The sequence below is a fragment of the Serpula lacrymans genome (genome assembly GCF_000218685.1).
Source record: "Serpula lacrymans var. lacrymans S7.9 unplaced genomic scaffold SERLAscaffold_16, whole genome shotgun sequence".
Taxonomy (NCBI): domain Eukaryota; kingdom Fungi; phylum Basidiomycota; class Agaricomycetes; order Boletales; family Serpulaceae; genus Serpula; species Serpula lacrymans.
Window position 1 is genome coordinate 562013 of NW_006763305.1, and position 23325 is coordinate 585337.

A 23325-nucleotide genomic window follows, 5' to 3' on the forward strand; every position below is an offset into this window, starting at 1 on the left:
ACCATTATATTTCCCCCCTTCAAATACCTAACTGATTATTAGTATAGCTTTTATCTTATCTAGATTGGATCCAATTGATTTCAGTCCAACATTTATGCAATTAAAACATGTGAAACTTTAGGTATACCTTTGATGCACTGTAATACCTGAAAACCCCTACTTCACTGCTAGTCTTAAAAGCATATATCTTTGAAGCAGAGGTAGTAGGACTGACACTAGCCCTTACTAACAGAACAGGATAAATTATTCCCAGCCTCTATCCTATCTGACAACCAGGCAGTAATCACTGCCAGCTCAGAAAATGGTGGATGACCTGATCACCATATTCTTGATCACTATAATAGACAAATCTGCATGCTCACAAAACGGTGGAACAGAACATTTAACCTCTCTGTGTGATAGATAGCAGGTCATAAGGGGGTTATAGGTGATAAAGAGGCTGACACCACAGCCAAAGTTTCTGCAACCAGCCACAGCAGTTCCTCCCAACCCAGCTATCTACCTAGCTACCTGTACAGACCACTACCTATCAGCTACTCTGCAATGAAACAACACCACATCAAGGAATCAGTAATCAAGGGGAAGACAATGTGGCAATCATCCCCTAGGGCCCCATATCTGGCTCTTATAGACCCCTCTCTCCCATCAAGCACATATTTAAAGCTAACAGCTGCACTGCCAAAGCGACAAGCTAGTATTTTAATCTACTAGCTATGCACATTACATGAAACACTTACACTGTATACATGTTGCTGACTCCCTTCTTTGCAGACACTGTCCAACCACCAAGGAATCAGTACTGCACTTTGTTCTGGACTATCTGGCATACTCAATTCAACAGAATGACTGTGGCTGATCACCATGCTAGGAAGGGGCACGCAATTGCTGAAGTTCCTCCTGAACCACAAGAAAGCAATCCCACACTTGATATTTGTTGATGCTACCAAAAGACTATAATGTACAACTGGTAAAACATAGTAACATTACATTACACCTGGCTGATGAAGACCGCAACTCTGCTACTCACCACACCCAATATGGTTTCTCAGGATTCACTGGGTGGCACACATTGTTGATGATGAGAACTGTTGTTAGAAAACTACACACAAAACAAACTAACACACAGTCTTTCCAGATTCCACAGAACTTGTTTATGGGCTTTACCTCCTAGAACAGTGGGTGCTCTAGTTGTTTGTGTGGTGGTATGTATAATGATCTTTCAAAGTCAAACCCAGAGATGTATGGGTGTGGGTTTTGAGGAGGAGAGATAGTTGAACTATAGAAGGTAGGGGCTTTTATAATGAGTATAGACGAGCACTACCTTGCTAATTGTAGCACAAGGTAAGTTTGAGAATGAAAAGATGACGAGGTGACGAGGTTCCCAGCGATAGCAGGCTCCTGACGCACAAACTGTAGTACTCAGAAGGACTCTAATCGAAAGGGATGACAATGACTTTCAAAAGTGATGAGTGATGATGATAGTAGTTAACAGTGGTAGCAGCGGGAAGTGTTGTGACCACACTGGATCACAAGTAGCAGAGTAGTGAACTTGAGATTTAGAGAAGAAGTCTGGATTGGAGTTTTTGTTTTTTTACAAGGTAAAATACAGGGGTTTATATAGTAAAAGAAAGATAGGTTATGCACAGTATAGCTGTGCAAAAAGAATGAGAAGGAACATGAAGGAAAGAATGTATGCGGACAAATTCTGCATAGGTAGTACAGGATAAGATTGTCAAAATAAGGAAAAGAAAGGGATAGAACAATAAATGTTGTGTAGGTAATGTCACAGCCACAAAATTAAGTCCAATAGCAGAAAAAGAGCAAGATAATCATGATGTTATGGGAAGATGCAGTAAAAAAAGGGCAAGGCAAAACAATATCAGTATTAACACAATTCCTTTATTGTCAGTCAGGCATTCTAAAAAGATATATGCCCATAAAAATGATTAAAAAATCAAAAATAATTGCACTGCAAATAAATGTTCTGCTGAAAAAAAAAGGAACTGGAGCCACTGGTCCACCACCTAGTCCAAATCCAATGGTTCCATGGCTTTACCAATGGTCTGGTTGTAGTGGACCACCTGGTCAAACGAGGGAGGGAGAGGGGTAGTTCCAAATTGGAACAAGTGAGTCTCAGGCAGCGTGTGGTAACCATAGCTATAGCAAAGATTATGGACAAAAGATAGATGTACCAAAAAAGTGGGACAGCAATGTACATGGGCAATGCAAAAGGATGGACCTTTTCTCACTCAAAAACTACCCACCTGCATTCCAACCAGGTGGGACAAGTGACCAATGACTTAATGGCAGATCAATGTTGATGAGTCTGTAGCCCAATTTGGACTGGCCTCCAGGGCTTTGCTGGAATTAGTAGTGGCACATGGTGGTTGACAGATTGGCAATGCAAGCAGATGGAAAGCGGTGACATTAGGTGTGGAGGAGGCACAAGGAGAACAAGTAGGAGGAGTGAGGAGGTGACAAAAAAGTGGATTAAAATAGGGATCCAGGAATGGCCATCTAGTGAGAAGAAAAAAGACAGTAAAGGGCCTATAGTGGGGCTAAGTAAGGAAAGGAGAGTAAGGGGAACAATGAAAACAAGGGCACAATGTGTAGCCAGTAGCAACACAAAACTTTGCTAAAATACTAAAAATACCAAATAGAAAGCAAAGGTGGGTGTGACTTAATTGCCTAATAGAGGTGGGTACTGATTAGCCTCAAGTTTAAAAAATAATCATGTTAATTACTATTCCATGTGGCACAAAGGCAAGTCTTTTGAATATTTGCTTCATTATTAACACCTGTCCATGCTACCAATCAACTTGGTGCATAACACCGCAAACAAGAGAGATGACTGGCCATCTTCATACTTCAAGTTGATATCCACACTATTTCTCTTCAGCAGGAGTTCAACAACTTCATTATGTTCATAGCAAGCTGGGATCATGAGGGAAGTGTTACATTGTTGGATTTGAAAGTTGTCAGGCTTTGCCAAAAGTTTCACAGCTTCTGCATATCCATTTAATGACCTCTATATGTGTGTTTTGAGTTGCAAACATGAATAATATCCTACTAAACTTGTTTTTTAAGTCAATACCCACATCATGCCTTGCCAATAACAACTTAATAATTTATATGTGCCCTTTTGCAGCTGCTAGCATGAGAAGTGTCATACCCCATTTTATGCTTAAGTCAATATTCACAATCTCTTGCCAACCCACAGTATTGTTATTGCCTGATTAATGAACGACAGTTTGCACCAGGCCAAAAATTGTGCATAAATATAGAGTGGAACCACCGTTATACTTGAAAGAGTCATTACTCAAGTATTTCAGAGCTACATCAACTTTTTCCTTGCAATGGAAAAAGTTAAGTATCATGACTCCGTTCATCTCCTCAAAAGGTCCACATGCATGATACCCCCAATTTTGTGCAGCATAGTGAATAAAATTCACCCACCAGTTGTTAGTGTGTATACTTGTTGGTAGAGAGGCTAAAATGACTTTTAGGCAGATGATACTAAGCTCCACATGGAGGTTTGGTAGCCATTCTTTGTGACCAACAAAGTATTCCTGCATGCTGTAATCTTGTATGAGTAATAAGTTAGTACAGCTTGTATATGAATTGAGAGCCATATTGCTTACAAAAAAAAGCAAAACACAAATTGTTGAGGATCAACCTCCACTAAACAACACATACATCTAATATAATAGCTTCATCCATGTTGTTGTCACTAATTTCAAGTCCTCTGATTAATATAGCTAGAGTATATTGAAACTCCTTGATGCTCAATGATTGGAGAGCATAAATGACCAGCATGATGGCATTGAAAGCAACTTTTTAAAGACCCTTCTCTAGTCCACAGATCTGGTCCAGTGTTTCTCTGAGGGCACTATCTACACCCTTTGGTAGGTTCTGGCAGACAATTCAAACATCTCTATGAGTAAGTTTGAGTGCCAGCAACCCCATAAACGGACAACAGAAACCTTGTATGTCAATTAGATTAGGTCATTCAACAGATCACATTCACAAAACACTTACACCCCTCCCGTGTATGCTATAACATATTGATTGATTTCTTCTCTCAAAGTGGTGTTTTCAGTATTATTATGTATAATAGTATCCCTAGAAGAATACGATTAAATGTACTTGCACATGTCATTGCTGTGCACATGAATATCCATGTGGTGGACGTCACAAAGGGCTCTGCTAATTGATTCTATATTGTGTGAAGTTACTAGTAGATTGCCCAGAGATTGAAGCCTGTGAAGCAGCTTAAGCTGACCACTGTCATTGTCTGATGTCTTGTCCAAAACATCAACAATGACATAAACTTGAGAAAATATTTTTATATTAGATATCAGTGTACTGTGAGTGTTGTGTAGAATTGAGCTGAGATTTTGCTTTTGGTGAGATTGATATTGGCTTTTGACACATTAAAAGGCGGATGAAAAAACTTGAAATAGTTGTTTCAACAGGTTTGCAATCAGATTGGAAACTGTTTATGCTGCTTGTTCCTTGTACTTGCAATATATCTATTAGGCATAAAACATTTTCAATGTGGATTTTTGATGTTCATCAAAGTACTTATGCAATGACTGTTTTACTTCCACCAGCCTCCAGACTCAGAATCAACAATGTGAATGCGTATTAAAATACAAATAGTATACTTACAAATCCCAGGGCACCATAGTGTTTTAACTTTTCCAGTTAGCTAGTTTTGGAATTTTTTGTTGTTCAGTATCCACTCTCTAGTTGCCTCTCACCTGATATTGTGGATGTCACTCTGTGCCCGACAGAAATTGAGAGAAAATAGCCAGCAAATGCTTGCCTTTCTGAATCTGTGTACAAAGTATGTGAGATTTGAAAGAAGCAGGAATTGGTACACATACTGGAAGACTGGTTGAAATATTGGTTAATTGTTGTATGATCACCTTGGAAATGATTGTTGAGTTGGGTGCCTTGAACATCATTAAATGTGCTATGGCTAGCATCTAAATATCAAAAATTGGGCTGAGCAAGTGAATCCTTGACTTTGACATTAACACCAAGATCTAAATCTGACATTGAGAATACAACCAAAAAGGATTTCTAGCAGGACTGTATAGCTCAAAATTTCTGTGATGGGCAAGATGTGTGTTCAAAAATCAGTACTGCATCAGTGCCAGCATATTGCTTTGTTTGGTCAGTACCCATAAAGTAAGGCAAAATAAATATTGAGACCCGTAGGTCTACCACTCCGGAAAAGCGTGTCATCCTTGTGCAGGGGCCATGCTAATCTTCTCTGTATCGTTCCAATTTTTACGTATGTCACCCCGAAGGGGACATTACTCTTTAGTAGGGGGATGGGGCGACGAGGAGAATTTTGGATTTTGTTTGCTCGACGGGTAGGTGGCGGCGCAGCCGCGACAGTCCAGTGGCGATTTTTATTTGCGGCGGTTTGGACAAGCTGATCGGAGAGTGAATACACTATACTTCGTCCCGATCCCTGAGTCAGCTTCAAGTCCCACTCTTTGCACCTGCCAATACCACACTCTATTGTCGTTCTAGCAACATGGGTAATGATGGTGGAAGTATTCCAGACCGACGGGATCTTGTCAGAAACAAGCCCAAGGCAGAGCAGGCAGATAAAGCAAACCAAACGAGAGCTAGGTGGTTTTTCTGTGCTTTATCTAAGGTACGTTTTCCCTCGACAGCACAATGAACCAATATTGAACCGTCTGCTGTAGCGCCCCCTACAAGAGCCGATTGTCTCATGTGCTCTTGGTAAGCTATACAACAAGGACTCGATAATAGAATACCTACTAGACAGGTCGGCATATGGCGATGGCGAGGAAATATGCGGACACATCCGATCGCTGAAGGTATGTTCAGCTTCTTGAATAGCAGTGTCATTATCGTAACATGCCATGTTACAGGATGTCAAGACACTGAAACTTACGCCTACGTCCACTCCATCAATGTCGTCCTCAGACGCTTCTTCCTCGCCTGCGCCTCAATATGTCTGCCCTCTTACATTCAAAGAAATGACAGGAGGACAGCCATTCGTATATGTATTACCCTGCGGATGTGTATTCTCGCAGGCAGGTCTCAAAACGGTTTCTGGTGCATCACCAAACAATGGCAAAGCTGAGAAAGAGAAAGTGGTTGTAGAAGAGGGGAAGATTAGCAAAGGCAACGGGGATGAAGAACTTGAATTGTGTCCCCAATGTGGTACCAAATTCTCCAAGTCATCCGACGTCCTCACAATAAATCCATCATCTGATGAGGAAGAACGGATGTGGCTGGCTATGGAACTTCGACGTGCATCCGAGCCCCCAAAGATTAAATCGAAGAAACGGAAGGCCGCCGATTCTGCACCAGCTACCGAAGGCTCCTCTGCCGGCACCAAGAAGAAGAAAGGTTCACCAGACGTACCTTCTCCTTTGCCCGCTCTTAACTCAGCAGCACCTTCAATTACCACGGTTTCACGTTCCTTGGCGAGTAGTCTAGCAGCTGAAGAGGCAAAGCGGAAGGCTGGCATGAGTGAAGCTGTGAAGTCACTTTATCAAAGCAAAAAGGATGCACGAAAAGAGACATTTATGACTATGGGAACCTTCACGCGGGTGAGTCCAGTGGCATGTCTGCAATGGTTATCGTACGCTGACACAAGCCCAAATGCAGTATGCGTAATTATCATTTTATTGGCTACTATTGCTTTTGTAAAATGGACAGGAGCCTTTAGATGTATTATCTAAGACTAGTTGTGTAGGAGTTGTGATGCTAAGTGTATTCTGTCAATTATCATACGTTGTGCACCTTGTAATCTGTTCTGTTTCTCCGATGTCTTCGCCATGCATATAGTCTGTTCTTGGATAAGATTCGTCAACAAAAGCAGATGTTAAGTGCCAAGACTATTTCGATTGGTTCATCATTCATAGCATACTCTTTAGTTTCCCTTAGTCAGACCATATATTGAGATCAAAGTCGATATCAAATACGTACTCTTCAAATGGTTGTCACCATTGAAGATAACGGCCCTGCGCTATATGCTATTGTTTCGTTAGTGCAGATGTAACACTTTATTCACCATTGTGAGGTGAGGTGTCTTCAATGCTTAAAATATGCATGTATTACTGTTTTTTCTCAGCGTACAAATCGTGCAGTTTCACCCAGTGAACGATTGAAAAGTATCTGTAAAAGTCCTTCCAGGATACGGAGAATGGATATTCCAGACGCTGCTCGCTCGCCTCCTCGTGCTACATCCGCTTGTGCGTCTCGATAGCATCCTGTCAATGTCTGAGCGATTGTTTGCATTGAAAGCTCGTCCATTTTTACTGGATTGGGCGAGCAATGTTCTTTTATCAACTCTCGTACTGCTGCCTGCGAGAAAGCATATTCCTCATCAAACATGTATCCATCTCCTGACCTAAGCTTCTTTCCTTTTGACGTCGTGACGCATGCGTGGCCACAGAATGCCATCCTGTGTTTCGAGAATTCATTCCTATTGATCTCCCACCACCTCTCCATAGGGTCCTCGTGCTCTAGTCCTGTTATGACGATCACAATAGGCACCATACACTGGCAAATCCCAAGGTGAAAGATCTCGTAGTTTGCTCGCAACACGTCTCTGAACCTTGTTCCTCGAATGCAGTACACCAACAGGTGTACACCTTCATTACGCAAATTGTGTACCAGTTTGTGAAGGTTAAACACAGCTTGTTGCGCCGTAACAGTGCCATTGTCACCTTCGTTCAATCCCGCCGTATCCCATATCGTCATAGGTATACCATCGACTTTGACACCGTATGCAATACTGTCAAAGGTGTGGCCCAAGGCTTCTCCGGATACTCCAGCAATATCCGAACCTGCTATCATGTTGATCAACGAGCTCTTGCCAGTTCCAGTTTCCCCAAAGACTAAGATATTTGGCACAGGTTTTCTGGGAGGTGCCTTTAGGGAGTCGTGCAGGGGAGAAGATAAGTTCATGTCGACGTTTCTTTCTATACGAGATGATGGGCCCCCTTGATATTCACAAGAGTTGTTGGCAGTGGTATACGAGGGTGGGCGTTGACCGAGGTCATCTGTTTGGCACGCTACCTCGATCCCACTAGCACCAGGCTGCAATTCTCTGTGACCCTCTCGCAGCGGCATCTGCGAATCCAGACTAGCATCCGCGATATATTGTGGGACTGTATCAACAGCACGTTCTCCATTATTGTCTGCATCGACCTCCATGGCCGCAGACAACATCTCTTGGATGGATGGCTGACTACCATCGTTCATATCCGGAGGTGAAGTTGTCCCATGAAGGGGTTCCGGTATGCGAGATGGTGTAGTTATTCCATGCAATATCACACTTTGCGGTGGACGATCTAGGTTGTCTGTGGATGGCGTAGCTGGTATAGCTGCGTAGATAGATAGTGGCTGCACATGGTGGTCGTAGGTTGTGGGGGAGTCTCTTTGATCGTATTCACGGGATGTTCGATGCCCATTGCTGATGGGTATTTGTGACTGCACAGGGCTCTTTCTCCCATCAGGGGGTTCAAATATATTCCAATCACTAACTGTTTCTGTTTTAAATCTGATTGGCGCAGTGGCCTTTACTGGTGATAATACCGGCGAAGGTTGAGGTGAGTATACTGTGGTATGCGAGCTGCCGTATTGGTGTGGATATGCTCCCGATGTTGTCCTCGCAACTGTCGCTGCAGTAGCCTCCGGTGGTCTGGGATAGCTTAAAGACGAAGGTTGAATACGCCGCGTCAACTCTTGATAATGAGCCTGACCCGCACTGAAAGCGGTCTTTCCAGGTTTTGTCTGGGCTGGTTCAGGTTTTCTTAGCTTCATACCACTAGTCATAGTATTCTAGCAGTGTTTGTTCTTCAAAAAGGTGAGCAAGGACGTCCCCATTCAGAGCCTGTGAGCTTACTTTATCTTTTTACTCCTCAAACTTCAAGCTTCAGGGGCACAAGAGGTCAGAATGTCTTCGCGCTGCAGCAAATAAAGCTTGTATCCTGGCACCACGTGTGAGCGGCCATCACTGAAACGGTGGAAAGACCCGCTCGCTGTATACGGAAAAGCACTAGTCAACAACTGTTTGTATATGGGCTTCTATAAACATGCATACGACGATCAGGAAGAACCCATATCTATAGGATGACCCTGAAATGGATAGATGATAAGGACCCTTTCCTAGTGACACCCTTGATTGTGAAATGATTGCAGGTGAGTAGAGTATCTGCGTTCTCTTCAGTGCGTCTTGACCTTGGATTTTTTTTTCATTACATGAGTATTTCCTTCATTTACCCAACTTTCCACACAATATTGCAGTTAAATGGCATCACTCAAAGTTCTCTTCTAGATTGTTTTGCACGGCGTAAAGTAGGCCCTGGTAACGAGAGTATACATAGGTACTCTTCCATTATGGATATCCTTGCGCCCATCAATACAAATAGTTCTTCCTGTGGTATCATGTTGCCTCATGGCATGGTAATTGTATTTACAGAAACTTCTTAACCCCTATCATGCACCGCACTGACAACGCGCCCCAAGAGTGCAGAAGTCATCAGACCATTGTATATTTACCTCCGCCATTCGATCTTTCTTTTGCCGAGGTGTGCCCTGTACCACATTATACGTTCTGCCCCGGTATCGTACATTCCCTTTTTTTCCATCCGTGAGTTCGCTTGTTGCTTTTCTTTGCTCTGGAGTGTTAATGAAACCACTAAAAGGATTTCAGTATGGCGGATTCAGAGAATACATCAATCCCAAACATCATCCTCTTTGGATCGACAGGCTCTGGCAAGAGCTCAATCGTGAATATGATCGCGGACTCCCCCGCAGATCGTCCCATTGCCAACATGTCCAGCGGAGCTACTGGCTGCACATTTAAAAGCGACAAATATCAATGCAGGATACTTGGATCGTTGTTCAATATCTATGATACTGCAGGACTCGATGAAGGAGGCACGGGCACTGTGCCGAGGGAGGATGCCATCGTTCAGCTTTACCAGCTTATTCGTAAACTGGACACTGGTGTTAGTCTTCTCGTCTATTGCATGAGGGCACCAAGGATTCAGGATTCAGCCCACAAGAACTGGAAACTGTTCTACGAAGTATTTTGCAGAGAGAAGGTTCCCATTGTAATCATCATCACGGGCCTGGAGCATGAGGATCCAATGGATGACTGGTGGGATCGTAACAAGGGAGCCTTTCAGCGAAACGAGATGCGCCCTTCGGGTTTTGCGTGCACTACCGCAACGAGGGGAAAGAGAAAGCAGTCGGGAAAGTATCAATTGGAGGAGGAATACTCGGAGTCACAGGAGAAAGTATGGAAGTTGATCAAATACAATCATCTCGAAGAGCCCTGGAAGGTCGAAAAGATAGAGTGGTTCACGTATATGATGAGATGCCTGAAGAGACATAAGGAGGCAGGGCCTCCAATACATCAGCTTGTGACGAGATGTGAGATGACAGAAGAAGAGGCAATACAGCTGGCTAATAAACTAAAAGAATGAAACACATAATTGGGATACCTGGTCCAGCTACAAACACGAGACGTCTTATGTATGCTTTTGCATAGTTTTCCCTTTCAACACCATGTTGTGTGTTGTTGTAAATTTGATACATCTCTTTATTTTGATGCCCTCGTCACCGAAGACTTCGCGGAAGATATGCCTTCGGGTTTTTTTCCATGTAAAAGTCGACAAACTGGGTTGCAGTATGAGGGTCTCGCTATCATGGCACGATCGTAAAGCTCATGTTAAACTTACATTTAGTCATGTCCTCCACAACTTTATCCGTTAGGATGACCACCCAGAGGGGCGTATCATCGTAGAAATGGTTTACTGATGGACAACGTGCCTGCACGATGATCTTTGTCCCACCACTTTTCGCAGCTTCTTCCATTCGTTCTTCATCAGTTTGGATAGGTTCCCCGATGATCTTCAACGTCGACTCTGGTCCAAGGTCAAATCTCGTCCGACGTATGAAGGGCAAGTCTTTGCTGACGCATATCTTCATCGGCACTGCAGAGTAGTCAAACCCAACGATGTATGTCGAGAGCGCAGTGATACTAGGTATTCTCGCTTGCTGCAGCAACGTGATAATTTCGTCCTGGCGAGTTGCAAAATCATAATCTACTAGAAAGTGGAAGAACGAATAGTCTCCTCCAATAACGTGCACATCTGTTTTGAGTATCTCTCGAGCAGCTGAAATAATAGTCAAACACCCGCCTATTGTCCAACTGCCACAATAATTGAAAGTAGCGTACCTTTAATCTCACATCGTGCAACTCGACAGAAAACACGATGTGTGGGCCATGCTTGGCGCTGACAATCTTTCGAACAGTAGTGTACAACGGTGCAACCACCACATTGCAATATTTTTCCTCCACGTTTCATTTTTTCCCCTGAACACTGATAAATGAATCAATATTCACAAACTCAGATGGTTGAAAACGGGAACGTACACCTGAAAATTCACAAGAAGTCACAAGCCTACGCAGTCCTCGTTTACCATAATATTCCAAAGCCGTCAATCTTGCCTGAGCTTCCTTTTTGAAGCGCACCCAGTCATCCCACAGAGGTCCTACACACTCTTGCGTGTCCATACCCTCGCGCGTTATTTCACGAAATGGTTTGTTGATAATGCGTAATACAGAGCGGTATGAGATATATTTACCAAGCTGCTTGAGTATGTAGGTACCCTGCGCCACGACCAGATGTTCGAGTCTCCTCGAAGCAAACGCAGCGGAAAGCAACATGGCTTTGAGGAGACCTGCGTTGAGCGCTTGCACCATATAAGTGGGTGCTTCTTTTTCTGCCTGAGTAAACATAATGAATGTGTACCCCTGCATGATCATTTCAAGGACGACATGTTCTGGTAGTTGAAGGTTTGTGGAGGCTAGATACCATCCCTGTGCCACAAGGGAACAGGCGCCTTTTTGCAGTAGCCCACCAGCGAAACCATACTGAGTGAAACAGAGCCCAAGGGCAATTTTCATGAGACCCCCGATTCGAATGAAATCCTTGTCCGACTGAGCAAGGCATTCGCGCAGATTATCCACAACATAGGATGTAATGGTCTCCTCTGATCCTTCAGCGCCTTGTAGCATTGACGTAGCGACTTTCTTTCTGTATTTGTCTACGCCTTGCATGCCACGGAGTAACCACGCCAGAGCATATGTGCCAAAAGGATGGTCGTAGAGAACTCGGCCCAAGTAGTGCTTCACTTTCTCCAGCTCTTTTTCCTTCAACCACAATTTCGTCAACAATTGAACACACCCAGGGGTATGTACCAATACATCGTCAGTCTCTGGGGTACAATAAGCGAAGTACACCCAGGCTATTGCTGAGATTGCCTTATCCTCAACAATCGGGCTATATCGATGGTGAAGCATGCAATTTTCATGGAAATACTGCGTCCAAGCCCAAAGCCTGGGCCATGCCGCACTTGCGATGGGGGGCCATGCCTTGTTAAATTGACGAAAGGCTACGTTCTTCGATTGCTCGAAGTCACGGAGATAACTAATCGTCAGTAGGGCGCGGTCGACATTTTTCCTATTGAGTGGTGAAGGGGGACCTTCGCGGTCAGGTGGAATGTTTTCTTCGTTGAGATCGGTAAGGAAGTCTTCGATTTCATCTGGAGTCAATGATGCGAGATTACCACCAAAGCCATGCAGATGGGACCAAGACATCATGGCTGACACGATGCAGCTTGAGGAGTGAAGTTTGAACTGCCTGTTCGTTGATCAATATCCTACTACGTGTGAGCGAATGTGCTTACCAGAGATTAAATGTATATCGCTTTGATTACTAGATAACCTAGACTTAGTAATGACTTATCCAATCGGATTAGCCTTGATTTCTACAACGCGGGGAAATTTCCTCGATTTCAAGGGAGAATGCGGAGTGGGTGGTTTTGGACCTGAGTACGTTGCAGTCCAAGATAATTTGGCGCCGGTGCATACCTTTTACACGCTGTATGAGGTGTGGTAAGCAGCGGCCTAGTGGCTGCAGCATGTTCAAGTTTCATATCAAGGAAAGACGCTGATGACAGTGTCCGCTGCAGATATAGGGATAACCATACGCATACATATGAACCGCCAAATTGAAATACCAGCATCTGATAGCTATAGATAATTCCCATAATTTCAAGTTCCTTTTGCCGGAATTCATATATTAAGCGCTCATGCGTTAACCTAAGGCAGCTCGTGTGTTGGGACAATATCCTCCATGAAACCGCAATAAAGAGAAGTATACAGCTGCAATGGGTAGGCAGCTAATAGGTTCCTTGGAAAAAAATAGAAATAAAAAAAGGAAATAATGGCAGCCTGACCTCCAGTATTGCACCGAGTAAGAGTAGACAGTGATTATTGCCTTCTTAATAAGAAAAAGTCAACGATTAGAGTACTAACTTCTCATGCAGCTTATTGTGGATGCACAATGAACCGAAGTTATCTTCATTCAGCGTCACTGTCGGGAACGACAGCAGTGGGATGAAATAACAAAAAAGGAGCCGATGAGAGCATATTCCCGGTAAATTACCGACCGACCAGCATGTTATAGAATAGGATAGAGACGAGCTATACTTGTACAAGCAGCGAGCAATAAGGTTGTTGGAAGGACTTGGTGCAACGACTCGGACATGGTAAAAAATGTTGGACGTGGGCAGCTTTTATTTGTCCCTGTTATTTTCCAAAGCCTTTGCCTTTTTCGTACTTATGGCATAGTGGCGGTGTTGTCAGCCAGCGCTTCGCTTGGAATAATTGCTGGCATTTCCGGACTACTTTCTTGGACACGCGCGCATTTTTTCCACTTTCTCTCGGTCCTCATATATATATGATATAAATGTTCTACAAGGCCATAGTCAAAGGCAAAAAACCTTTGCAAGCCGCATCTCATGCCATCTCTTCTACCACCACAGCGGCTGCATCTTCCTCGTCTGCCCTTTTTTCACGTGTCTTCGTCAAGCACAGGATTAGTTTTTCTGGGACAGTCCGTTCATTCAAAAGAGATGCTTTCAGAAGATCGTTCTCTGCAAAGAATCAGAATCCGATAGAGACACCGCCGTCATTGGCTGGTGTGAAAGGTCTCCCACTGTACAGTTCGTATTCGTGGTGAGCCGCAGTAATAAACGATAGGGCGTACTAACATCGGCGCTTAAGGGAAACTCATCGCAGCATGGACAGAAACGCCCACAAAGTGGTATCCGCTACCGCTCGCCGTTGGAGCACTACTCCTTGTCGTCATACAGTACCGCAAGAAAGCAGCACGCGCCGAGAAGGAGGTACACGTCGACGACGAGGGACATGAGATAATCAAGTTAAAAGGACCATGGCAGGTACGTCAACGCAAGGCAGCATCCTCACTGTTCTACGTTAACCGCTCGCCGTCCTAGGTACATGTTATTGGCGCTCTCCCCTTGCGAAATATGTCCCGTGTGTGGGGTTATTTCAACTCGCTGGAGCTCCCTGTATGGGTTAGACCCTACGGTTTTCGATTATATGCCTATATGTTTGGATGCAACTTGGAAGAAATTGAACCTGCAGATCTCACGCAATATGCCAGCCTAGGAGCGTTCTTTTATAGAAAACTCAAAGCTGGCGCAAGACCCGTAGATAACGCTATTCTGGTGTGTTTCAATACTACGTTCTCCCATCAAGATATTAACGTCCAGTCCAGGTCAGTCCTGCAGATGGTACCGTGCTCCACTTCGGAACTATCCAAGACCTGCGAGTGGAGCAAGTCAAAGGAATAACATATTCTCTTGATGCTTTACTCGGTGTAGAAAGGTCAGACCCTGGAAGCCCTACTTCATCAACGTCGACTATTGTAGAGATCCCGAGGAGTCGTGACATGTCCATAGTGGACGACCACGAATTTGCCAACGTCAATGGTATCGAATACAGTCTGGACCAACTCTTAGGTGTGTCCATACCCTCTACGCCCACCTCTACCACGCCGCCCGTCACTCCTGCTATGGAAAGAAACCCGGATGCAATCCCAGAGAAACACGGTGAACAGATCGATGCATCTGTCGAACAAGAGGGTACATTGCAAGAAACCCTTGCACACGACGCGTCAGTGGCTCGTGAAATGGGCGTACGGCCATCTCTCGGTGAACGCAAGAGAAGCACATCAGGCAAGACTGTTAAAGAAGGCAATGCACTGTATTTCACTGTCATCTACCTTGCGCCTGGTGACTATCACCGATTCCACAGCCCGACTGCTTGGATAGTAGAGAAACGGAGACATTTTGTTGGTTAGTCTCCACCTTGCTTATTCTCATCCAATATACTCTAACAATGGTGTTTAGGGGAACTGTTCTCCGTTTCACCCTACATGGCGAAGCGTTTAGAAAATTTGTTTGTCCTTAACGAACGGGTTGCTCTGCTTGGAAGATGGAGACATGGTTTCTTTGGTATGATCCCCGTGGGCGCAACCAACGTTGGGAGTATCAAAATCAATTTCGATACCGTATGTCCTTCTCTATCTGCGTCTATATATCGATATATACTTATTTATTTTCTGATTTCCAGGCACTACGTACCAATGTCCGTGGCCGACCACCTCCACCAGGCACCTACACAGAAGCGATCTATTCCGGCGCATCTCCCGTACTGAATGGTCAACCCCTGACGCCCGCACAAGAGATGGGTGGATTCTGCCTTGGCAGCACAATCGTGCTCGTCTTCGAGGCTCCGAAGACCTTTGAATTCGCTATCAAAGAGGGTCAGAAAGTCAAGGTCGGAAATCGGCTGGGTGACGTACCAGGGATGACTACAACGATTGGAAAAGAGAAGGTGGAATGAAAGGACTGAAATGGAATGGGACACTATCTAGCTTATTTATGTTTGCATGATATATCCCATCTGCACATACATTATTGAATAACACATCTAACAAACATCGAATCATCTTGCATTTGACAATGTACTCGAGTAAGAGGGGAGTCGTCAAATAAGCAAACGATAGCATAACATTCGACACTATAGATATAACATAACATAACAATACACGTACAAGTCCCATGATGCAAGGTAAGTGTAAGTCCTCTCTAAATCTAATAAGAGTCTATTACGCCTGCTACCACGTATCGGCACTGGGTCTTTGAAATGACAAGGTTAAACAGACGTTCATCTGACTCAACAGGTATGCAGCTTACCCAAACGTTTGCCCTTTGGCGAGCTGACGAACTGGTATCCCTTGTCCGTCATAATTCGTTCTGAACACCTGTTTCTGAAGTCTCAAAAATATGGTATGTAAGGAAAAAGTGAACGGACCGTATTACCCCACCAAGTAAGCACATTATTTGCTCCGATCTAACAAAAAACACAATGAGGATCAGTGGTCTCAAAAGAAGATGATCAACTCTTACGTATCCATCACCAGGATATTGTAGACTGGAAAAGAAGTAAATCATCAGTTTGACACAGCAATCATGCAGACAGCAGAAAACGTACACGAAATATATTACAATTATTGATACAGCCAAACCAGCATCCAGAGCAGCTGATAATACATCTGTATTTTATATGAGCTTTACTATCTTGGTAATATAAAAAGTTAGACTACTCACAATTATATTTCGTCCACCACGAGAAGTTCCGTCTGTTACACGCATAAAAGTAAGAAAAACGCCACGCAATGAGTCACGGAAAATGCAGACCTTCGAATCACGTGTTGAAAGATAAAGCCAACCAACCTAGCATGACGCGCTGTCAGGGAACATGATATGCTTGCAAAGAAGGTATACTTACGCCCATGGGACGTAGTTCAATGCAGTTGCTGGAGGGATAAGATAGGTGCCATCGAATATCAGGGGGCTAACGCGTATCCAAACATCAGGAAAGTGACGTGAAAAGCTCCATTACCAAGACGTACAAACTGTGAAGCTATTGAGACCATAGTTTTGTAAGAGACATTGCTACACTCACTTTATATATCTGACGAAGTTATTGGGATATCTCTTCGTTATAAGCCAGGGAATAAGGGGAGCAATTGCCCCGACGAGGAAGAAAAAGAGGAGGGCTGTGAACATTTGGTTAATGCGATAGAGCCAGCGATCGACGATGCTAAATATCTCACAGCTAAAAATATCTATATTAGTCGCAGAAAGAGCTCGATAAGGAGGAGACCTACTAGTATGTGTGACCTTGAGAAAATTGGAGTCTAGGGCCTATGACCCCTGAAGATTATCCGCTGTATCAGTATACATGCTATACCCTTGTCATATAAACATATAACTCACCCCATATTATCGAAGCCGTTCCAAAAACTTCGGTGCTCGGACAAATAAAACTGGAGAACATCTCAACGATCAAAAGCGTTGGGGGTATCACGATCGGTGGACTTACCCGTCTTTTTGATTTGGGGTACACATGTCTCTGTCACATCGAAATGAGCAGAGAATGGAGGGGCTACGATGTTTAATCACTTACGGTATGTTAGCGAACATCCATTCTTGCACGGCTAACTGTGTGGTTCCAGCGATGATAGTAGCTACAATCTATAATGACAATAGCATCACGTCTCAGGAGCATACGTCAATATTTTTCACTCATACCTGGCACCAAAACATCTTCCGTGGTGGGATTTTCATATAATGGCCTAGTTTGAAGTCGGCTGTGAATGTCAGTGCCTGGGACATAGTCTTCGTAGGGTGTGAGATAATAAGTTGATATATACGATTAAATAGGAGGAACGCACTATGTAACCCCACGTCTTGAACATCATCATGGCGATGGGACGTCCAGGAAGTGCGTATCTACGAACATTTGTGAGACGACCTACAGACAATTTCACAACCAGATTCAAACACACCCAATAATGAGCTCCGTTATTACACTGATTTTTCGAGCCGCTCTCTAGTCAGCCAGATTGTTATGGGTAGGTTGGAATGCTTACTTTAGTCCTACTTGCTGGTTTGTGATAGCCTGTATCATACCAACAGGGATAATGTAGGTGAAGGCTGATATGCAATCATTAGGACATAGGAGTTCCCAAAAGAGAGTATGTAACACAAACCGATCACCAAAGCAATAACAAATGCCCACACTGGCATATCGGTTGGCCACAACTCGATACTAATAACACCCAGCGCAAACATAGCGGCAAACAAAATGAGATACCACCATTCAGGCACTTGAGTGAAAGATGCACGTCAGCGATACTGAAAACACACTGGGCTGGAGAATAAGCTATTACCCTGAGGGTATCGAGCCATGAGTCTAGCGTGAATATCAGGTTGCTCTCCTAATGACCTCCGAGCTTGTTGCATGATCTGTATGCGGAAGTGTAGGAAAGCATGGATCAAGATTGCTGGATTGAACATTTAGTTCCCTAAAACAAACACGAATTCGCCAAGCAAGTTACATACCAGTGATAGATGCGAAGGAAAGCCTAGCAAGAGTTAGCGGGAAGGTGCACAAAAGTAAATGATTCTCTGACCCGTATGACATTGCAAATGTAGTACTGAGTGTCAAAATTGTTAGTAAAAATGTTTTGTGTCAATAGCTAAGAACATACGAGACATAGAGGGGGCTATATGCTTTGTAAGCGCCCATATCAAGAGTCGCGTTAGGTGTCAGTATCCGGGTTACATTATAGGAGCTCATTGTATTGTCGTAAGATGTCCGTGAAGAGATTCTAGACACGCCACAGACAGTGTGAGAGCGAGGAAAAGAGGAGGTAAAGCGGTACGTACGGCATATACAGGGAATACCAGGTGTTGGTGAACTGAAACGAATTAGCTCCACTACCCTGCTGAGAAAATAAGAAGATATAGAACGGACATAGAGTATAGGCGTAATTATCCCTATAAAATATAAATGTTAGGAAAAATAAAACTCATGGAAGGAGGGATGAAAGACGTACAGTAAAATACTATAAAGCCACCAAATACATTGGCGCTTGCCCACCCTGAGCAATGATCCTTCAGCAAAGACGTGAGTATGCCAGGATAGCTCGTCACTTACATGGAGTAGCAAGTGGTGAACCGATATACCTGATATGCATTATACGAAGAATGAATTTTGTGAAATTTAACCCTGATGTGGAAAGGCTTACGCGATTTGACTCCAGTCGAACGTTATCACAGACATCCCCTGAAAACCAAGACACCGTGAATAAATGTTTAGCTAAAGACAGAATCAATGAGATAAGAATTCTCACCATGCCGTGGACATAACTGGTTTCAAAGTGAACGATTGTTCAATACTTAGTTAGATATATCGATAAGTAATCCCTTACCCGAATAGTTGTGCAATAGCTGCCACAGAGATGTCAGCGATGTACGTCAAGCATACTAATGGCAAGGATATCGTACCTGCATTTTCAGGGGCGATCCATGTTACCCACGAAAAATACGATAAAGCTTGGACTACAACGAAAACCCGTGAGATCAGTCTCATGTCAATGTTGAAGTGTCAATACTGACAGAGGTAACCAGGGAAGAAGTCTGCATCAACAAGAAATTTGAGCACCGCAAAGTCACTATTGAGACTAAAGAAACTTACACCAAACGAACGAGCATAAGAAGCCATATACGAAGAACCGCTCTCGACTTATGCCGCCTAGATTACCGATTCCAGCATAATATTGCGAGTGTAGGGTGTTGAATAAAGCACAGCTGACGAGGGTTGATGGCCAGATCATGCTGGGTGGAGATACCAGGAACCGTCGGGCCACACCTCCGGCGGAGAACCCGATAAGCTGTGTGGACATGACTATGAACCATTGGTCTGAGGAGCAAGAAGAATCAGTGGTGCACGTGTACGCAAATTGAGTACACATACAACTAAAATTGTAATACTGGTTATAGTAAACCCTCTGGACGGCAATAACATCTGTCTAATTATAGGAGTATGAGCGTGGTCAACTTCACAGGATAGTCAAAACCATACTGCGTAAGCAGATTGAGCGCCAACGGATGCCATTATCTATATGAAGAGCGTGAGTCCGAGATCCGGTTATAAACACGAGCGAAGTACCGTTATCAACACATGTTCCTTTATCGTGAACGGACCAGGATTCAGTGAGACACCAAAAATTTGTACTTGTGGTAGATATGCAGCCCAGAAGCGACCGATGGGGAATGAGAGAAGTTGAGCAACGATCCCGGTGATGGGCACGGAGGGAAAGCGAAAGAAAAAGAACTGGTTCACACCGGGCATGATGATGGCCCATGCGAGACCTATGACCCATGTCCGCAGGGTCGTTACCGGAATAGATTGATCATCGGTATTGGCTACTGCGGATCGCACTTCAGGATAAGGTGACTCGTCGTCGAACTCTGTGGTGGAATGCGACAGAGTTCTTTCGAGGTTTGGATCATCCAGCTCTGAGAGATAGTCCTAGCGACGACAATGAGACGTTGCTTGATCTTCAGACAAAAGAACAAGGAAAACTCACAGAAAAGGCCGAAGCTGCATGTCGACAAGTAGATGGTAAGTGAAAGAAGATAAGTGCCAGCAGAGGTCATACCTTGACTTAACGGTCTGCTTTGAAGACTTTCCTCATCGGCGAGCCTGCCTTCGCCATCCTCGTCTTGTGGGTCCTTACCTTCCGAGTCGAAGTGACGCGGTGCGATGACTGGGATCTCAGAAACAAACTCGGTGGGCATCAAGGGTACAGGCTGCGGCGAGAGGAAAGAAACAAGTCTCGCTCAGATTTGTGTGAGTGCCAGTGAGAGTGTGTACCTGACATTCCGTAATAAATATAGCTTGGTTCCGAGCTGTCACAGCAGCCGGTTCAGGCCATCTCACCGCACGGAACCAGATAGATAAGAGATACTGCACACTTCAGCTCATTTCTCGTGCGGATAGACGTTTAATATCCTTTCTGTATGTTCCGGGATTCATGTACAGGCTATCACACTCCAATGTTTTGCACTGGCGTGGAAAGATCGATATCATCATCACAAGGTCAACCAGCGCTAATACATCTTACATAACGTTTCGAGGAAGAAAGGTACAATCACCTTTCTACTTGTGGACAATAACCCTTGTGCCCGGCGGCGGCGGAACCCCATTCTTTACCCCATGACCTGCTGGGCGCCTATATGTTATCACCTAGCACAGGACACTCCTAAAGAACAGCAAAGGCAAATCATGGCAATGTCTCCAACTTGATGCACGTCAAACTGGATCCCACATCAGATCATTCAACGGGACCTTTAGTTCTCGCGCCAAGGCTTGCGCTGCCTCGAAAGGTATCCCACACTTGAACATGGGTGGACCATCCAGTTTCTCCGGTGGCGTGGTGCGGTATAATGTCCGCATCGAAGTTAATTCACCGATCTGCAAGATCAAACACATCATGAAGAGATCGACTCTTTTCTTTTCGCGGTGAATCACGACTTACCGCGGCGTAGACTTGCACTCTTCCGATCTCCATCTCCGTATACTCTCCCGGAAACACGTAGTCGGGGGCTGGAGGCCGCATCTCGACGTCGTTCTCCTCGAGCAATGCCCCAAGTATGGCTATGAGTCTGTCAAGTGGGAACGGTGCGGGACCTGATAATCTTTGCGGGACCTTTTTATACAAGGAGAAAGAATTGAGCAGCGGGACCTCCATTAACCAAGAACAGAAGCCTACTTTTGCAACACCGCCTCGACCTGCCCCCTTTCTCGGAGATCCATTTCGTCTTCTTCTCTTCCGTTCACCTGCGCCGCGACCGAACATTTTCACATCCGTCTTTGCCGGATTAGTCGAAGCCAGAAATGCAGCCAGCAAAATGAACTTCGACATTCGCGGGAGGTGTTCCATACTGTTATCCTTCTGGCCTAGCTTCGTTCGGTCCAACGGGCGAGGCACCACTTCTAGACTTAGAAGATTTGGCTCTGGCATGTTTTTTAACGCCCATTCACCGGCGCTTATCGAGCGTGGGTGAAGAGCCTCGAGGGCGGCTGTGATTGACGGCGTGAAGTAGCGAGTCAACCACATACGCTGGTCCTCTGATGGAGGTGCGAGTTCGATCGCGATGAGTTCTTGGTCTTCCTCGCTTTGGTCCCCACGCGCCAGCCCTTGTGCTTGCCTGTGCTCGTCTAGCACAGGCTTCACAAAGCCAGGCCACCGTGCAGCTGCTATGTACTGCAACTCGTATGGATCGTGAGTGTAGACGGCACAGATACTGTAAATCATAGCCGCGTAGTGTTCATAGAGTGGGAGGAGAGCTGGGTGATAAATGTTGTTTATTCCGTTGAATGATAGCTGTGAAAAAGAAGCTGAATGAAATGCAGATACAAGTCTCTCGATTGTATCTGATTTAGAAAGTCAAGGTCTGAAGGAACTTTATCAGGTGAATCGTAAAAGTGTACCTTGTTTATTGTGAGGCTCGATGTCAATATAGTACGGATCAGGTGAAGCTCCGAGCGAAGGTTTGATATCTTCCCATCGAACTGCAGACAGAAAGATGGTCGAGATATTCACTTGCGACTAAATCAGTAACTGCTATCAGTGAGACCCTTAAAACTCCATCAAAGTGACAGCTAGATCTTACCATTTCGGCCAACCTAGTCAAAGGGATGATCAATTCTGGCAGATTCTCCTTCAATCTCTCAGCTTTCTCGATCACGATAACCATGACAGGTTTCTGATCTTGAACTGGTGCCTTTTCTTTCCCTTTATGCACGGTATGAGAGCTTGAACCCGTGCTATCATGCAACGCCTTGAGCCCATGCAGAAAACTGTCTATACTGTCGTTCCATCTCTGTCCATCTCCAGGCCAATTCTCGCACCCCTCTTGCCACCTCACCTTCCAACCCGCCAACGTATTGAGCACTGAATCGTAGAATAACCGAGCTGTGAAGCATGCAACTGCATTGACCCTAGCGTAGCGAACAGGCGGATACTCCCAGTCTTGGGGTTGTGAGAGGCGACCAAATACCGAGTCGAGTACAGATGATGTGATTCGAGGATTAGTGGTATCGTTAATGTAGATGAAAGGCGGAAGATACGAGGATGTTAGCATTAAGATATCGTCTATGAATTTTGCGTAGCCTGGGTGCTCCTCCACCAAGTTTTCCAGGAGACCGACTTCGTCCGACTCCATAGCAATTATTGCAGGATGTGGGCAGACAATACAAGCCGTTTAGTGCAGAAAGAGAAAGTACCACAGGTAAAGATGCCTTGCAAGTAAGTGGTTCAGGACTGAAAGGTTTTAACTACAGACCCTTAATTGGAACTTGACAAGCAGGCTAATGCGGACGCGTGACAAGCTTCACATGATCGTGACCGAGGGGTCTTTCTTGATATGTTTTGCTTCCATCGACCTCGATCACAAATTCAGGTGAAACTTTCAAAAATAAATCAAACAAAAAGTCCATTCGCAACAATAAACGCGTAA

The 23325-nt window shown here is 44.5% G+C and overlaps 6 protein-coding genes across 6 annotated transcripts; 3 read left to right on the plus strand and 3 right to left on the minus strand.

Moving 5' to 3' along the window:
* Positions 1–5452: 5452 nt before the first annotated feature.
* On the plus strand, positions 5453–6865 carry SERLADRAFT_479179 (uncharacterized protein; the record flags this gene model as incomplete). Its single annotated transcript, XM_007323669.1, has 4 exons — positions 5453–5674; positions 5727–5861; positions 5916–6602; positions 6661–6865. The coding sequence occupies 4 exons, from the start codon at positions 5552–5554 to the stop codon at positions 6667–6669; spliced, it is 954 nt and encodes a 317-aa protein (XP_007323731.1).
* A 238-nt stretch (positions 6866–7103) lies between these two features.
* On the minus strand, positions 7104–8945 carry SERLADRAFT_402100 (uncharacterized protein; the record flags this gene model as incomplete). Its single annotated transcript, XM_007323670.1, has 2 exons — positions 7104–8856; positions 8906–8945. The coding sequence occupies one exon, from the start codon at positions 8260–8262 to the stop codon at positions 7123–7125; it is 1140 nt and encodes a 379-aa protein (XP_007323732.1).
* A 100-nt stretch (positions 8946–9045) lies between these two features.
* Positions 9046–11052, plus strand: SERLADRAFT_402103 (uncharacterized protein; the record flags this gene model as incomplete). The annotated part of the gene is made up of 5 exons (XM_007323671.1): positions 9046–9201; positions 9235–9237; positions 9342–9652; positions 9708–10686; positions 10749–11052. One exon carries the CDS (start codon positions 9717–9719, stop codon positions 10491–10493), a length of 777 nt encoding a protein of 258 aa, XP_007323733.1.
* A 2685-nt stretch (positions 11053–13737) lies between these two features.
* On the plus strand, positions 13738–15885 carry SERLADRAFT_418392 (uncharacterized protein; the record flags this gene model as incomplete). Its single annotated transcript, XM_007323672.1, has 6 exons — positions 13738–14082; positions 14144–14319; positions 14377–14610; positions 14661–15240; positions 15295–15455; positions 15518–15885. The coding sequence occupies 6 exons, from the start codon at positions 13827–13829 to the stop codon at positions 15788–15790; spliced, it is 1680 nt and encodes a 559-aa protein (XP_007323734.1).
* A 56-nt stretch (positions 15886–15941) lies between these two features.
* On the minus strand, positions 15942–20645 carry SERLADRAFT_453552 (uncharacterized protein; the record flags this gene model as incomplete). Its single annotated transcript, XM_007323673.1, has 35 exons — positions 15942–16086; positions 16144–16211; positions 16262–16300; positions 16357–16381; positions 16442–16502; positions 16558–16589; positions 16648–16683; positions 16739–16804; positions 16916–17009; positions 17230–17279; positions 17336–17365; positions 17420–17487; positions 17545–17631; positions 17688–17745; positions 17802–17825; positions 17886–17949; positions 18006–18122; positions 18186–18299; positions 18358–18380; positions 18429–18452; positions 18507–18626; positions 18685–18716; positions 18773–18795; positions 18855–18899; positions 18956–18984; positions 19047–19084; positions 19152–19167; positions 19230–19248; positions 19306–19359; positions 19417–19437; positions 19496–19720; positions 19775–19829; positions 19883–19918; positions 19970–20271; positions 20463–20645. 35 exons carry the CDS (start codon positions 20599–20601, stop codon positions 16065–16067), a joined length of 2256 nt encoding a protein of 751 aa, XP_007323735.1.
* Positions 20646–20840: 195 nt separating this feature from the next.
* Positions 20841–23031, minus strand: SERLADRAFT_491503 (putative origin recognition complex, subunit 5-like protein; the record flags this gene model as incomplete). Its single annotated transcript, XM_007323806.1, has 4 exons — positions 20841–21277; positions 21342–22240; positions 22298–22415; positions 22480–23031. The coding sequence occupies 4 exons, from the start codon at positions 23029–23031 to the stop codon at positions 21116–21118; spliced, it is 1731 nt and encodes a 576-aa protein (XP_007323868.1).
* Between the last annotated feature and the right edge of the window lie 294 nt (positions 23032–23325).